General features: G+C 37.0%; 1 protein-coding gene across 1 annotated transcript; it reads left to right on the forward strand.

Annotated features, from left to right (window-relative positions):
* The first annotated feature begins 9,795 nt into the window (after nucleotides 1-9,795).
* Nucleotides 9,796-11,188, forward strand: LOC133795365 (uncharacterized). Its single transcript, XM_062232816.1, has 3 exons — nucleotides 9,796-9,910; nucleotides 10,097-10,605; nucleotides 10,766-11,188. The coding sequence occupies exons 1-3, from the start codon at nucleotides 9,796-9,798 to the stop codon at nucleotides 11,186-11,188; spliced, it is 1,047 nt and encodes a 348-aa protein (XP_062088800.1).
* Nucleotides 11,189-19,076: the final 7,888 nt, after the last annotated feature.

Genomic DNA, 19,076 nt, shown 5'->3' on the forward strand with positions numbered 1-19,076 from the left:
ATGCTCGTGGTAGGAGGCTCCCATCTAATCTCGCAAGTTTGTATACGCCAGGGCGGATGACTGATTCTATCTGGTATGGTCCTTCCCAGTTTGGCCCGAGTACTCCTGCTGCTGGATCTCGAGTTGCTAAGAATACGCGTCTCAATACCAGATCTCCTATTCTGAACTTTCGATCTCGAACCCTTTTATTGAAATATCTTGTGGTTCGTTGCTGGTAAGCAGCATTTCTCAGCTGAGCCTCCTCCCTTTTTTCTTCGATCAAGTCTAGGGTTTCTTCGAGCTGAGTATGATTGGAGCTCTGGTCGTAAATCTGAGTTCGAATCGTTGGAATTTCGACCTCAATGGGCAACATTGCCTCGCAGCCGTATGCTAGAGAAAATGGGGTATGTCCAGTTGATGTCCGAGCTGTAGTTCTATATCCCCAAAGGACTTGAGGTAATTCCTCAGGCCATCGTCCCTTTGCTTCTTCCAACTTTTTCTTCAAAGAACTTTTGAGAGTTTTATTAACGGCTTCGACCTGACCATTCGCCTGAGGGTGAGCTACTGACGAAAAACTCTTTATTATACCGTTCTTGTTACAAAAGTTCGTAAATAAGTCGCAATCAAACTGGGTTCCGTTGTCAGACACAATCTTTCTTGGCACTCCATATCGGCATACGATGTTCTTTATCATGAAATCTAGGATCTTCTTCGAAGTTATGGTCGCCAATGGTTCAGCCTCCGTCCATTTTGTGAAGTAATCAACCGCGACCACATCATACTTTACTCCTCCTTTGCCAGTTGGGAGCGAGCCTATGAGGTCGATCCCCCACACCGCAAAAGGCCATGGGGATGTCAACATGGTCAGTTCGGAAGGTGGATCTCGGGGTATCGTGGCGAATCTCTGGCATTTGTCGCACTTTTTCACGTACTCGAAAGAGTCTGTTTTAATGGTTGGCCAGAAATATCCTTGGCGTATAATCTTCTTGGATAGGCTATGCCCCCCGGTATGGTCTCCGCAGAACCCTTCATGAATTTCTTCAATAATCTTCTTTGCCTCGGGGGGAGTCACACATCTGAGCAATGGCATGGAATACCCTTTTCTGTATAGCCTTCCGTCCAGGATGGTGTAACGAGGAAGTTGATACATTAGTTTCCGAGCCCGATTTTGATCTTTTGGAAGAAATCCATTTTCGAGGTACTCAACGATCGGGCTCATCCAGGTCAGCTCTGTCTCGATCATACACACATCTTCCTCGTCAGGCTCAGTAATACTGGGTGCTGACAGGTGTTCTACGGGTATAACATTCAGTTCCTCATTTTCGGCGGAGGTGGCGAGCCGAGCTAAAGCATCTGCATTTGAGTTCTGTTCTCGGGGAACCTGTTTGATTGCATAAAACTCAAAAAACTCTAATGCGGACTTTGCCTTCTCCAGATAAGCTGCCATTTTTGTGTCACGAGCCTGGTATTCTCCCAGGATTTGATTAACCATGAGCTGGGAGTCGTTGTAGCAATGTATAGCTTCGGCCTTGAGCTCTTTTGCTATTCGCAGTCCCGCAAGTAAAGCCTCGTACTCAGCTTCATTATTAGATGCTTTAAAGCCGAACCTTAACGCGGAGTGAAATTTGCTCCCTGCAGGAGTGATCAGAATAACTCCTGCCCCCGCTCCATTTTCATTTGAGGACCCGTCGACGTAAAGTTTCCACAACTCGCGGGCCATGGTTGTTATCTCGTCGTCGGCTATACCGGTGCACTCCACTATGAAATCCGCCAACGCTTGTGCCTTAATGGTCGTTCTCGGATGGTAGGTGATCTCGAACTGTCCGAGCTCAACAGCCCACTTTAGGAGTCGACCAGACGCCTCTAGTTTAGACAAGACTTGCCTTAATGGTTGATCTGTCAGTACATGGATAGGATGTGCCTGAAAGTAAGGGCGGAGCTTGCGAGATGAGTGGATTAGACTGAGGGCGAGCTTCTCCATCAGTGGATATCTTGATTCTGCCCCCAGTAATCTTTTACTGATATAGTAGACGGGTTTCTGTAATTTCTCTTCTTCTTGTACGAGCACCGTGCTTATCGCGTGTTCGGTAGTTGAGAGGTATAGGAACAATATTTCCCCCGTCTCAGGCTTCGATAGGATGGGCGGTTCGGCTAAGTGCTTTTTGAGCTCCTGAAAGGCTAGCTCGCACTCATCTGTCCATTCGAACTTCTTACTTCCTTTTAATAATTTGAAGAATGGGAGACCGCGGTCCGTTGACTTCGAGATGAACCTGCTCAAAGCTGCCATCCTGCCAGTCAAGCTTTGAACATCTTTATGTTTCCGAGGCGAAGGCATATCGATCAGGGCCTTTATTTTGTCGGGATTAGCCTCGATCCCACGAGAATTGACAATGAAACCCAGAAATTTTCCTGAAGACACCCCAAAAGTGCACTTCTGAGGATTCAACTTCATGTTGTATTTTCTGAGCACACCAAAGCACTCTTCGAGGTCATCAACATGGTTCTTGTTAAGTTGAGACTTTACAAGCATGTCGTCAACATAAACTTCCATGTTGTTCCCCATTTGCTCTGAGAACATCATGTTTACGAGCCGCTGGTACGTGGCTCCGGCATTCTTGAGTCCGAATGGCATGACATTGTAGCAGTAGAGCCCTTTATCTGTGATGAAGCTCGTATGCTCTTGGTCGGGGACATGCATGGGAATCTGGTTATATCCAGAATAGGCATCCATGAACGACATCAGACCATGCCCCGCCGTGGCGTCTACGAGCTGGTCAATTCTCGGCAGGGGGAAACAGTCTTTCGGGCAAGCCTTGTTGAGGTCTGAGTAGTCAATGCACGTTCTCCACGTCCCATTGGGTTTCGGGACCAACACTGGATTGGCCACCCAGTCCGGGTAAAAAGCGTCCCTTATGAAATTATTTGCTTTCAGCCTGTCCACCTCCTCCTTTAGTGCTTTCTTTCTGTCTTCATCCAGCTGCCTTCGCTTTTGCTGCTTCGGGGGAAAGCTTTTGTCTATATTCAATGCGTGGCTCGCTACATTAGGGCTTATTCCCACCATGTCAGAGTGTGACCATGCGAAGACATCCTGGTTTTTCTTCAGAAAGCAAATTAATTGCTATTTTGATTCGTCTTGGAGGTGTTTCCCGACCTTCACCTTCTTTGAGGGATCAGCTTCCTCGAGCTGAACCTCTTCGAGCTCTTCCAAAGGTTGGAGGTCAACCTTCTCCTCAATCCTCGGATCGATCTCCTCATCAATTTCTAAAACTGTCCCATCTTTATTCTGTATGACAACGAGTGCTTGAGCGCTCGTTTGTTTCTTTCCCCTCAAGGAAATGCTGTAGCACTCCTTTCCTGCCAATTGATCTCCTTTCAATGTTCCGACTCCGCTTGGAGTTGGGAACTTAAGGGCTAGATGCCTTACAGATGAAACTGCCCCCAGCCCGACCAGGGCGGGTCTCCCGAGCAATACATTGTAGGTAGATGGTAACTCTACTACCACGAACTCCATCATCTTGGTCACTGAGACTGGATAGTCTCCCAAGGTCACAGGGAGTTCGATGGACCCCATACAGGCGGTTCCTTCTCCAGAAAAGCCGTACAACGTGGTTGCACAAGCCTTCAGGTCGCGAAGGGAGAGTCCCATTTTTTCTAGTGTTGCTTTATAAAGAATGTTAACTGAGCTCCCATTGTCTATGAGAACTCGGCGCACTCTTTTGTTGGCAAGCTGTAGGGTGATGACAAGTGGATCATGATGAGGGAACTGGACATGGGAGGCATCCTCCTCGGTGAAGGTTATAGGCTGAGTTTCAACCCTTTGGCTTTTTGGTGCCCTTGGTTCGGGTTCATAAGGAGACCCGTCCCCTGTCTTCAGCTCATTCACATATCGCTTTTGAGCATTTCTACCCCCTCCTGCGAGATGAGGACCTCCCGAGATGGTTATTACGTCCTCTCCATCTATCGGCGGAGGCCTGTCTTCATCCCGAGATCGGGAGTTATTATTCTGTGCTGCCGGAAGCGCGGCTACTCTCTGGCTGGCAGTAGCCTGTCCAGTATTCTGGTTTTTGACATACTGCCGGAAATAACCTCTCGAGATCAACCCTTCGATCTCGTCCTTCAGCTGTCGGCACTCATCAGTTGTGTGTCCGGTGTCCTTATGAAACCGACAATACTTACTGGAATCCCTCTTGGACTTTTGATTCCTCATAGGTTCCGGACGCCTGAAGGGGACCTGGTTTTCATTAGCCAGGTATATGTTTTCTCGAGACTCGTTGAGCTCGGTGTGCACTTTATATACGGAGAAATACCTTTCTCCTTTTTTCTTCTTTCCTTCGTCAGCCTCAGGATTATTTCCCTCGCTCTTTTTCCTCTTGGAGGGATTCTCCGAGGTAGGCTGTGGAGCTGCTGGGTCAGCTGAGGTTGAGGCGGAGTTAATGTTTATCGTTGTAGTTTCGGTCTGCGAGGTCGCCATGAGCGTTGACCTCGCCTCCTCTACATTGACAAATCTCTGCGCCCGTCTGTTAAACTCGGTTATCGACCTCACCGGTTTCCCTTGCATGTCATCCCAAAGGGCACTCCCGGGTAAAACACCAGCTCGGATAGCCATTAGGTGCCCACTGTCATCCACATCTCGAGCTCGGGCGACCTCAAGATTAAATCTTGTTAGATAGCTTTTCAGTGTTTCGCCCGGCTGTTGTCGGACGTTGGTCAAAGTGGATGCCTCTGGTCTGACTCCCATCATAGCCCGGAACTGCTTCTTGAAGTCCCTAGACAACTGATCCCATGAGGTTATCGAGTGTCTCTTGTACTTCTCGAACCAACTCTTGGCAGGTCCGGCTAACGACGTTGGAAACAACATGCATCTGAGCTCGTAGCCCACGTTACTAGCTCTCATGATAGTGTTGAATGTACTCAGGTGGCTACATGGGTCAGTTTTTCCCTCAAATGCTGGGACGTGAGGAATCCGGAACCCTTGGGGAAACTGAGTGTTAGAAATATTGGGAGCAAACGGCTCGAGCTCCTCATCAGAGTCCTCATATCGACCATTCCCTCGTTCATTCTTCAAAAGCCTAAAGGCTTTTTCGAGCTGATCAATCTTTTCTTGGACTGGGTCCTTAGGGGGTGTCTGGAATTGATAGTCATTAATCGCGATCCCAGGCTCGCGTCTCCGTGAGGGATCTCTACGCCCATTTAGGTGATTCCTTAGGTCTGGATTCGTCTGATCTCCCTTCCCCCTGCTCTGATTCAGATGATTCCGCAGGTCGGGATGGGTCTTGCGGCTTCCAGTATTTTTATGACCTCGGTCGCGTTTACTGACGGACCTGGTTTCTCCGGACTCGTCACTGGTGAAACTTACTGATCGGTCATTTCGTGGTGGATCCTTTCTACGCCGCCTTGTCTCCGCAGTGCGAGATCGGGACGTCTGACTCCTCTCAGATGGCGCGCCTCTCCGCCCCTGGAACGTCTCTCTGTTTCCTTGTCTTTCCCCTGTACGCCCTTGATCCTGATCTCGACCAGGTTGAGCGTTTCTGCGGGGAGGTGAAGGATATCTTATGGGAGACGGAGGGAACCGTATAGGTGACGGTGGTTGTCGTCTTTGCTTCGGCCTAGAGGGCCCAGAATTTGCCCGAGATGGGCCAGTTGCGTTCGGTGCACTACCAGGAACCTGAGTCCGAGCCTCGGTAGGAGCTCGGTTATTCTCAGTTCCTGCAAGTGCTTCCGCAGGTGTATTAGGCGGGACCTGAGCCCGGGTACTCCTCTGAGGCCTAGAAGGGGCAGATGGCTCTGCTGATGCTGGAGGTTGTGCCGGCCTCCTTGTGGCAGCATTTTTTCGTGGACGTCCACGGGGCCTCCGGGGAGGAACGTGCACGTCCCTTGGAGGAGGGACTTGGTCTTCGCGCGGAGGCGGGGGCTGAGCCACCTGCGCCTCTGCGGCTATCCTAGTCAACTCCTCGTTACGTTTGTTGGCTTCTGCCAACAACTGTTTCAGCTGCCGATTCTCCAATTCTACAATAGGGACATAACGTTCAGGGTTATAGTACATGTCCTCATCCCTTGGTTGTGGAGGTGGTCCCCGGGAATCAGAGGACCCACTCCTTTCATCAGCGTCCGGGTTCTCCATTGGCTGTTTTCCAGGATGCCTTGGGTAATTTTCTTCAGGAGTGTTCTGATTGTTTGCAGCCATGAATCTCTCAGGGATGGATGCTTGAGGCTCTCAATGAAAGCACCAAACTGCTAACGCCGTTTTTCGTCAACAGGTAAAAGAAGAGAGCACGTAAACAATTAAAGACAATGGCCAAAAGAAACAAACGAATCAAACACACGGTTTTTTACGTGGTTCAGCAGTTAAATCTGCCTAGTCCACGAGTCTCTGTTATTAATCTCAAGATTATCTCTGAAAAATTCTTTAGTATGAATTCTCCAGAGTTTTCTCTCAAGGATCAGAACTTCGGTCATTTACAATGGTGCATGCCTTCTCTATTTATAGAGAAGGATGCAGAATACTATCCCACATATTTTGGGTAGTTACTCTTTTGTGAATAAAAATAAATGGCTTTAAATGCCAATAATCAGATATTAAAGGAAACGTCCCCCAAAGATCAGGGGGCGTATAACTGTATTAAATAATATCCCACAATTCTTGGGGATTTACATCAATTAATGAGGGCTACATCTCATAGTTATTATACTTGTAGATATTCAAGGTGGTTATAGCGTATCTTCAAGGCTCCAGCATTTCTGGTCTCATGTCATTGTGCGAGCCACTGACATCTCCCGAGCTAACGTTTCTTTCGAGATGGGATATCGAGCTCAAGAACCATGCTCCGAAGTTCCTGAAGATGAAGGTGTTCTCGGAGCTACCTTTCGAGATCGAGGTCATTTCGAGATCACCGCACTCGAGATCATACATCATACTTTGCAGGCTCGACTTACAATCCTAGATCACTAATCCTCACGAGACCATTTGTTGCGAACTCAGCTTTCGAGGTCATATTTATTATGGCTCGAAATCTGGGTATAACATAAATATATTTATTGATTTTTTATTTAAGATTTTTTCTGAAAAATAAAACTAAAAATTAATTTTAGAAAATATTAACCAAATATGTATTATTTTTTGAAAACTAAACACAATTTTAAAAACAAAAAAACAATAAAAACCATGGCCAAGTTCCCCGTTTGAGGAACAATCTGAACTCAAAATCCTAGAAATTCGCCGAATGTTGGATAAATTCGTAACATAGTTAAATTTAATGGTATGATAATGAAAGACGTGATATCTTAATTAAGTTGCACGTCTAATTAAAGAATCTCCACAAATTGATATTATTGCTGATAAAGAAACACATTTTAATCATTATGAGGATTGGTATCAAAATTGGCTCTATCCCAGAATATTATTATGCTAACTACCATATAATTATATATATATATATATGAGAAATTGGTAAAATCGGCAAGTCCTGAAAAACAGTGAGCCTAAGACGGTTTTAATAAAGAGAACTTAACATAAATATAGGAATCTTAACTAAACTTAACATATATATGGACAAAAAAATAATTAAGCTAAATATGGTAATACACGGTTAATACAAAAATATAAATATGGAATTCCCATAAACTAAACAAACAGATTCTCATAATTTTCTCGTCCACTGCCAATCAAGAAATTTTTTGTCCGCGTACAGCAATTCATCGACCATTTTTTTCGATCACAGCTTCATATTCTCCATTGTTTCCGATCAAAATCCGATCAAGAACTGGTGGTTGCTACTGTCATCATCGTCTCCAATCAAAATACGATCAAGAATTGGTGGCTGCTACTCCATCATCGTCTCCTTTCTCCAGTCATCCAATTAAAAATTCAATTCAATATCAGATCTTCTTCTACTTCTTCTCCGGCAGATCTTCTTCTTCTTCTTCTCCGACAGATCTTCTTCTCCGATTACATCCCCTGCTTATATGTTCGTTCACATCAGCAAAAGCAGAAATCAATCAACTTCTCTGATTTCTCAAACAGGTAAGCAAATCTTTATTCAAATATACGACATGCAAAATATTTACACAAAGAATCTGCAAATTACTTCTTGATAAAATTCTTGACTCAAACTACTTGTTTCAAAACTTTTTTAATTACACACGTGAAACCAGTTACATCACAAAAAAGTTCAACATTAGATAATTCAAATATTACAAAATAATATAAAAATAACAACAAAATAATTACAGAAACCAGTTACATACGAAAAATAATAATAATAACATTCTGCATAATAAATTATCATGAAAAATGTAAAAATACAAACTGATTTACGTTTATGAAACCAGTTACACAATATAATTTTAACTTTGCATATTTGAAAATAAAAATAAAAATAAAAAGACAACACATTCACTAAAGTAACCAGTTACACACACAAAAACAAAATTTAATGCAACATAAATAATTATGGAACCTGGAAAATAGTTCTCGATTCAGTAAAAGAAACCAGTTACTAAAATAATTTCAACATTAATAATATTCATTCACTAACACAACCAGATACATTTTAAACATCACTAAAAATTATGTTGTGCTATATTGCAGATATGGAGACCATAATGACATTGATTCGTTTTGGAGGAAAATAGACAGATAGATATCAGTATGATGAGTACACCATGACTGGACTGATAATACCAACAAATTGTTCTCTAAACAATTTGGTTCATTTAGTGAAAACTGAAATAAAATGCAATATTCAAAATATTGAGCTGAGTTACCAGTTAGCACCAGGTATGCCACCAATGAAATTACTCACTGACAATTCAGTCCTATTCTACATTGAGCTGAAAAAGAAGCAAAATGAAGTAACTGAGCTACCACTATGCATCACCACTGTTGATCAAACAATAGCTGAAATTGTTCAACACACTACATATGAAGAAGAAACACAAAAACAGAACACAGATTTAGAAAAGCTAGTTTTTCAACTAAACAACGAGCAATCAGCTACAGAATTACAATATCACGAAGCAACCTACACGAGAAATAACCAGGTACAAACGTTCCCAAATACTACAGACATAGCTGATGATGTAGCAGAATTTATCATAGAGAGAACAGAAGAAAACAAAGGAAAAAGAAAAGAAGAAACAGAAATTGTAAATGATCATAAAATTTTCAAAGTTGAAGAAGACCAGATTTATAAGGAGAAAAAGCTCTTAAAATCTGCTCTATGTTATTATGCTATGATCCACAACTTCCAATTCAAGACAAAAAGATCTGAACCAAGAGAGTACCTGGTAACCTGTGTGGATGACAATTGTAACTGGTTACTTAGAGCTTCAAAGTTCAGGAAAACAGAAACATTTAAAATCAGAAAGTATGTAAAAACTCACACCTGCTCCTTGGATATCATTATGGAAGGCCACAGGCAGGCTAATTGCAATGTCATTGGGGAACTAATAAAATCAAAATACATGTCAATAAAGAGAGTACACACACCACATGACATAATCAACGACATGCTAGATGATTTTGGTGTTTCAATGGGGTACCAAAAAGCCTGGAGAGCAAGAGAAAAAGCTTTAGAATTTGCAAGGGGAAACCAAGATGATTCATACCAAAAACTTCCCATCTACCTTCACATGCTAAAAGTCTCGAACCCAGGTACAATTACACACCTAGTTACAGACAATACAGATCACTTCAAATATATGTACCTAGTATTTGCAAATTCCATCAAAGGATGGAAACACTGTAGGCCAGTCATTGTGATAGATGGAACTTACTTGAAGACATAATTTGGGGGAACTTTATTCACTGCTTCAACAATGGATGCTAACAACAACATATTCCCATTAGCCTTTGGAATAGGAGACTCTGAAAATGATTCATCATGGTTATGGTTTTTCACAAAGCTGAAGGAGACATATGGAGAAAGAGAAGGTACTGTTTTCTTCTTTATATTCTTATTGAAACAAACTAAACTCATAAAATTATCAGATTAATAATAATCCAGCAATAAAATAGAGAAAACAGTGTAAAAAAAAAATAACAGTCATATAAATTAATGAAACCAGTTACTCAGTTAAGACATAATAACCAGTTACTCCATTGTGATTTTCCAAACAGGTATGACAATCATTTCAGACAGCCATAAAAGCATAGAAAATGCTATAGACGATGTATACCCAAAAGCTTTCCATGGAGCATGCATATTCCACCTGTTAAACAACATCAATGTCAATTTTGGTGTCCATGGGGAGGACCTAAACCTAAACTTTGTCAAAGCAGCAAAGGCATACAGGGTACAATCATTTGAGCACTACATGCATGAAATAGACAAGATTGACACACGCATAAGACCGTATTTACAAAAAATTGGATATTCAACTTGGTCTAGATGCCATGCTCCAACAAGAAGATATACAATGATGACATCAAATATAGCTGAATCAATAAATGATGCATTGAAAGTTGCAAGAACGCTGCCAATCACTACAATGATGGAGGGCCTTCGAAGTTTAGTTCAAAAATGGGTATGGAAAAATGGTAATGAAGCAAACGGAACATTCACACAAGTAACAACAGATACTGAAACTGTGCTTAGAGAAAAATTTATTCGTGCCATTAAATTTCAGGTACCTGACATATATTGAGCACTGAATATTATTTATCAAAACTTTTAGTAACCAGTTACTCAAAAATATCACAGTATCCAGTTTCTAACATGTGTTTCTCTACTAAAATAAACATGTCTTCCCAGTAAACACTATACTGTACCAAGTTGTGGTTGAACAGAAAGGAAATTTTTTGGTCAACCTAATGGAGAAAACATGTGAATGCAAAAGATTCCAACAAGACGAAATACCGTGTGCACATGCAATAGCAGTATTCGCCAAAACACGGCTGAAAACATATGATTATGTTGCTGATTACTACAAAACTACAACTATGAAAGCAACATATGACTCAACCGTTCATCCATTGCCAAATGAAAGCGAATGGACACTGCCAGAGACTTTAAACATAATTGTCCTACCACCAAAATCAAGAAAACCACCAGGTCGCCCTAGAAGAAAAAGAATCAGATCTAGAGGAGAACCAAAGGTGCAAATAAAATGTGGAAGATGCGCGCAGCAAGGGCATAATAGAAAAACATGCAGGAATGAACCAATCCCAAAGCTGCGAAACACAACAAAGTCAAAGAAAATAGACAAATAATTTTCTAAAGAATAGATATACTACAATTTCAATATTTTCATTTGATGTAATAAAATTGTATCCTAATGTTTTCTACCTCAATAAAAGTACAAACTTTTTAAACATTTTACATTTTATAAACTTGATACTCAACTTCATGGTTCCAAACACAAAGATATTCCAAATCTGGAGACTCAAGTACCTGGTTACAACACATATTATAGAAAGAAAAAAAACAGATACTATAACTAAATTTAACAAACAACTACATATACATGTAACCAACGATTTAAAAACCTAATTATATAACCACAAATCTTTCACAAAAAACAAAAAAACATAAATATTATAAACTTGATACTCAACTTCTAGGTTCCAACACAAGATATTCAAAAACTGAAAATTCAAGTACCTGGTTACAACACATAAAAATATAAAGAAAAAAAAACAGTTACTATAAGAAAATTTAACAAACAACTATATATTAATAAAACCAACTACTTAAAAAACCTAGTTATATAATCACAAATCGTTCACAAAAAAAAAAAAAAAACACAACAAACATAAATAAATCAAAAAATAATTAAAAAAAATAGAAATAAAAACTAAAGAAACAGTAACCAGTTACCTGAAACATATAGCTTTTACAATCTAACACAGAAGTAACCGGTTACACCATCTTCATACAATAATAATTGAAACCTATATGAAAAAAAAACATGTACATAACAATATCTTCACACTTTAAAAAAAAAAATCACCAACTCTATTGAAAAAAGAAACATACACATTAAAATAAAATACATTAAAAAAAACTTTATATTAAGCCAAAAGTTGAAACCAATTCTTTACATTGACAAAAAAAAAAAAAAAAACCATACATAAGTCCAGTACTAAAACAGTATCCAGTTACAAACCACAACTTCACTATTAAACAAAGAAAAAAAAAAGACATGGTCGTTAATACAGCTAAAAAAAAAAAACTCCAACATCTCTACTTATAATTCCTCCTCCTCTTTGATTTCTTTGATGGAGCATCATCTTTTGTCTTGTACCCACCAATCTGCTTCTTTTTTGCATGACTATACAAGTTAATGGCAAGATAATCACGATAGGTAGCAATTTTGGCAGCCATGTTCTTCGGGATGTCATCAATCTTCCCATGGATAAACAAATCAGCGTACTTGATAACAAATACTCCACAATCACTGCAAAAAAAAACACAAAAACACAAAAAACAGCATATGAAATTATTTAAAAACAAACAAAATAGAAAAATAAACAACAATATACAAAAAACCAGTTACTTACTTATCCTCTTGAAATGACAAGTCTTTGGCAAAGTTAAAATCAATTGGATCTTTCTTCCCAACAGAATATGGACCAACATTCAAGTCCAAATCTTTCCTAGAACAATAAAAATCAAGAAAATCTAGAAAATATGGTAAAACAACAAAATAAGCCTTCACATATGGCAAAGCAATACTCTCATTCTTCTTCCCCGTCAAAGAATTGTAGACAGTTAACATCCTACTCTTAATGGAAAAGTGAATAAAAACTCAATGCAACTGAACCTTCACATGCACAGGAAAAAGAACATGATCCACATCCACCCAAGGAGTGTTACAAAACAAATATTCACCAATAATGTAATATGAAATTAAGTTATCAAAACGAATGCTGCTTGAATCACATTTGGCTGCCACAAAGTTATCATACAAACCCTTGATAGTTGCATCAAACCAAGAGTCTGTAGTTGTAACCCTCTTGTTTAAACCATCAATCAACTTAATCTTCTTCCTCAAGTAATAAAAACTTACATTTATATGCTACAAAAAATAAATAAACATGCAAAAGTTAGGAACCTGGATACTAGCAAATATATAATAAAAAAAAAACAAGTTACACACAATGCTACAAGAACCTAGTTACTACCCATAAATATTAAAAACAATTTACACACAGTACTAAAAGGAACCTGGTTACTTGTCTTAACCATGATCAACAACAAAAACAAAACATCTAAACAAACAAATACTAATTAATAAACATTATACCAAGAACCTGGTTACTAGCCAATATATAATAAAAAAAAAACAAGTTACACACAATGCTTCAAAGAACCTGGTTACTACCCAAAATTTAAAAATAATTTACACACAGTACTAAAAGGAACCTGGTTACTTGTCTTAAACATGATAAAAAAAATATATATATCTAAACAAACAAATACTAATAAATAAACATTATAACAAGAACCTGGTTACTTACAGTGTCCATAAGCTCATTCCCACAAGTTTGAAGCTTGTAAAACCATATTTTTTCAGAAATTTTAACAAAAGAATAATTCATTGGGGGATTGATAATGTTATTGACATCAGAAAATTTCTTCTTCCTTCAAAACAAAAAATATATATATTAACAAACAATTAAATATCAAGAATAATAATATTAAACAAAATATAAAAAAACATACTTATTCTTAAAATTTATTTTATCCTCAATCCAAGAAATATAATCCAGGCAATCATTCTGTGAAACATTCTGCCCAATTTCATTTTCAAATGGAAGCAATCCTCTAACAATCACCACTTCCTCTCCCTTCCTCTTCACAGTTTCTTTTACTTCAGAAGAGCCAAACTCAGTAACAAAAGGAGATTTGACATGAGTGCTAGGTTTAGGCTCCCTCTTTTCAATAGCAACAGGAACCTCATCATCATCACCAACCATCACAACCTTCCAATCATCCTTACTCCCACTAAATATCTTTTCTCCTTCTGCATACTTAACAGTTTTATCAATAACACTAAAAATCTCTGGATCCACATATACTTCTTCAAAACTTAAACCAACTGAACTGAACTCAGGCTTCTTTGTAAAATCCTATAATGAATAAAAATAAAATCAATTACAACAAATTCAATTTTAAATAAAATAATACAAGAAATAAAAACAAAAATAAATTACAAAACCTTATCTTCACACACAACATTTGACAAATCCAACCCAGAATAAACAGCATCAAAATTTTCATTTAAATCCTTCTCGACACCCTAAAAGAAATAATGAAACTGGTTACAACAGTAACTGGTTATTCTAAACAACTACAAAAACACAACATACTATTAAGAAACATAAACCAGTTACCTTACTACCATCAGACTCTTTAGCTGAATCATTTCCACAATCCTAGCCAAAATAATAATAATAATAATCTGGTTAAAACTAAAAATGGTTAAAAAAAACAATAAAGCATAAAAACAAACAAGTTACCTTAGAATCATCAGAAATAGGACTAGAAACATTATCACAATCAGCTGACTTTTCCCCTTCATTAAAACCAGCACTTTCATCACTTGTATTTGCAACTTTTTCAGAATTTTTTGCAACAAATTTTACAATCATTGCAGATAAATCACTGAGTTTCCCCATGAACTCAGATCTCATAACTACAATGTCACTAATAATAGTTTCTTGGCATGCTTTTATTGATGATATTGATTCACAAATCAATCTCAACTTTTCACTATCAACCTAAAAAAACAAAATAAAATACTTTACAAAACAGCAAAAAAAAAAAAAAAAAACATAAAAAGAAACCTATAAATTTCAAAACAAAATAATATTTTTTTAACTAAAACAAACAACAAAACTAACCAGTACCTGGGTACCCGGACTACTGTCTCCATCTTCAGCACACACCTTCGGCAAGTACAGAGGCTCAAACTTAAACTTCTTTACTGCCAGTTTCTTTCTCTCCTCAGAAGACGGATAGACATTCAGGATAGTCAACTGAATAAATTAAAAATATATATATACAAAATCAAGAAAACTGGTTACCATCAACTGAAACCAGGTACACAAACAAAAATCCAAAAATGAATAAAACAAATTTAGCAAGAAACTAGTTACAAAACAAAAAGATTATACTTTCTGATTGTTGAAAACCTTTCCCACCAAGTTTGCATAGAAGGCATTATCTGTACTCGTCCAATTCAACAAACGTGGAAATTTTTTCCCAACCCGTTGACAAAACTCAGGACTCAACTCAGCTATACTTTCATATATCCATACAAGAAAAGCAATGGGAAACCCAAGAAGTTTGTAAGGGTGAAGGCCAACCTTCCCATCAACGAATAGTCCATCAAAGATTTTATTCCCACCCTTCAAAGCAGTTTTCAAATAATGAAAACTCCTATCCCATACAAACTTGCCAAAACTAATATTTGCTAATTCAGAAAAATCTCGATCAACCATCTCAAAAAAGAAATCATCAACCAACTTATCACTAGTATAGCCGTACAAATAGTTAACTAGGATATGAACTATACCCAATTTGACAACATCCTCATCATCAACTAGATCCTTACTAATAAAAGCATTTCGTAATTCAGACTTTGACACCTTACCAACAAAACGGCCAAATATTTTTTTCTTAAACAAAACTTTCTTTTTTAGAAAACGACTTAAATCAAAATCACCATCACATCTAAGACCTATAACTATAGCAAACTCTTCAATAGAAAACCTACACACTCTACGACCAAGCTTAAACCACATTTCCTCTTCCTCCCTCTCATGAGAGACCTCTCTCAATAACACAAGCTGGGCAAGTTGAGTTTGAAAATGAATATCACATACTTCTAAAAAGTGCCCAAATGGGGTCTTCTTAAACAATGATTTCTGACTTTTCGTCAACTTAGATTTCAAGTCAGTAATGACACTCTTGTCAGTAAAATGTTGAACCTTACTACCAAACCTCTTGGAGGGGTTTATCTTTAAATGAGCCTGCAGAAAAAAACAAAACAATTAAACATGTAACCAGTTTCAAAAAATATAAACATGAAAAATCGATAAGTACTTTACATTTATAAAACCACTTATATGTATTTAACTTTGTATGGTTGAAATATACATATATATAAAAAAAAACAATTCATTCACAAAGGTAACCAGTTAAAAACTCATTAAGCAAAATCGTTCATTGTTATCTGCAAAGTAACCAGGTACATATGTAACTAGGTACACATGAAACCAGGTACAAAAAAAAAAAACAGTTTAACAAAAAAAAAAAACACAACAACAACAATAAAACAAACACAAAACAGAATTGAAAATTATGCAAATTAACTACAAATCTACAAGAACCCAGATACACAACCATAAAAAAATACAAAAAAACAAAACAAAATCCACATGTAACCAGGTACACGTGTAACCAGGTACAAAAAAAAAACAGTTTAACAACAAAAGAAAACACAACAATAACAATAAAACAAACACAAAACAGAATTGAACATTATGCAAATTAACTACAAAACTACAAGAAACCAGATACACAACCATAAAAAAATAAAACAAACAAAATCCACCGAATGTGAAACACAATAACAGAAACATAAACAGATGAACAATTTTTTATTATAATAATTAAAAAAATAAAGACATACCACAACATGTTTAGTCTCATGAGAATCATCTCCAGCATCCTTACTACCAGATGCACACGAATCCTTCGTCTGTTTAACAGTGGAAGGCGATTTACTTGTCTTCCTTGCAACAGAGGAAGGGGATTTATTCTTCTTCCTTGCAACAGACTTCAAATGTGTAATGTTACTCCTTCGAGGAAGAATCTCGCCAATATCATCCCCTACATTCTTCGATTCATCCTCTACTATACCAGAAATTTTCTTCTCAGAACCAGAAACACCACCGCATTCACCAGAGTGATCCATCACACAAATTCGAGCAAGAGAAATATACAATGCACTGCATAAAAAAAACAAACAACACAAATGAAAAAAGAATAACATATATCCATATATATATAGAGCACAAATTACAAATAACTACCCATAAACTTCCCAAAAAATAAACTGATCAAAAACTGACAAAAAACCCCACTAAAAAACTAACGATAAAATCGTGCACCAAAAATAAAAACCACCATCAACACAGATTAAAAAACAACCACCCACGACAGAAAAATATATAATACAAATCAAAATTAACAATCAATATACATTAAAAAAATAAAAAAAAATAAACCTTGAAACCGGGTACTCACCGATACGAAAACACCACAAAGAGACACAAATCCACAACGAGAAACTTATAAAAATCCTAAGAAAAAGAAAAAAAGAAGAAGAAGAAATCAACACAAAAAACCAAATGCTGAAGGAAAGAAAAAATTCGAACCAAACGATATATAAAAAACGTGATACTGAAGCAAACGGAAAAATACATACCTGAAACCAGGTACTCACCGAGATGAATACACGCACAGATGGCACAAAATCGACAACAAAATACTCAAATAAAACCTAAAACAGAAAGAAAACTAAGAACAAATATCACCCCTGAAGAAAACGTGATGCTGAATAAAATAAACTAATAAAATTGAAGAAACGTGATGCAGATAAAAACGTGATATAGCATATGTACTCAAGTACCTGCATGCATACTGAGAATTGATTTCCTTACAAAGAAATTTAAAAAAAAAATAATAATAATAAAAATAATAAAAAAAACACATAAAGTGACTGAAAAGCCCTCACAAAAATCCACATAAATGCATAATAAACAACTACTGAATTAAAATTTTCTTACAAAAATGTTTACCAAAATAATAAAAAGACAAAAATTCCCTCATAAAAATACCCCTATAGAATAAAAAAACGTATACAAAAAAATATGGGATACAAAAGCCATATTTTGATAAATATGGGAAAACAAAACCCATAAAAAAGGAAAACAACAAAAAAAAAACCATAAAAAATGCACACACAAAAAAAAGTCATATATATCAAATTTTATTGAATTTTCCCATATTTAATGTAAATTCCTTTTTAATTAATTTGAAAAAAATGGGCCCTTTTGTATATGTAATTTTTTTTATGTAAATTTTAAAATTTTTTTTTTCTTTGAACACACTTAAGAGTTTATATGATTTTTTTGGGCCCTGGGTAGGGGTGGGCCCTAGGCACGGGCCTAGCCCACCTATGCCCAGGGCCGGCCTTGATTTTTTTTAAAGTGATTTTGCACTTTATTTTATTTTTGATAAATTTTTGCAAAATGACATTTATCTAAAATTCAAATAGTTATTTAAATTTTCGACCAACTGTTTAAATTTTTCAACTCCCTACTTAAATTTTTGACTAATTGTATAGACAATTAAACTCATATCTCTACAAAGTGGTATTTCTATAAACTCTTAATATATTATACTTATATATAGCATACAAAATTAAACCCATTACTCTACAAAGTGGTATTTCTATAAACTCTTAATATAACCTGTATAAGATAAATTAGGTTTGAGCATTAAATAATAGCAGGCTCATGTGTTACCATATTATAGAAAATTGCTAACAATTGTAATATAAGCTTGATACTCAAGTTTTCTGTAACAAAGCTCGGCCTACGACATCTTTAGGCTAACTTTTATGAATTATGTAATGTCTTAGCTTTGTTGGTCACCGACATATATGACAGTTTAAAGCTAGTTCGAGTTATAGCAGATTGTGGAATACACATATATATGTCCCCTATTTACGTATAATGTATACTGTTGAGGATTAGGGCACAACGCGACAAAAAAGAACAAGTAATAAACAATTATTCAAATATAAAATAATCAAAAATAAAACATATATCAGAAAAAGACTACACTATCTATCCAAGTTCTCAAGATCTATTACAACAACATCATTTAACTTATCTAGAAATACTCTCAGTATTGCAATATAATTCTTACTCTTAGCTAGAACTCTTGAAAATTGAATAGTACTAAGTTAATGGAGCCTAAAATTATATATAAGGACGATATACAAGAACCATAGAACCTAACAAAATTTAACAACAACTAACAACAATATATAACTTTGTTATGTACTACTAATGTTCACGC

This window comes from Humulus lupulus, chromosome 8 (assembly GCF_963169125.1).
Source record: "Humulus lupulus chromosome 8, drHumLupu1.1, whole genome shotgun sequence".
NCBI lineage: Eukaryota > Viridiplantae > Streptophyta > Magnoliopsida > Rosales > Cannabaceae > Humulus > Humulus lupulus.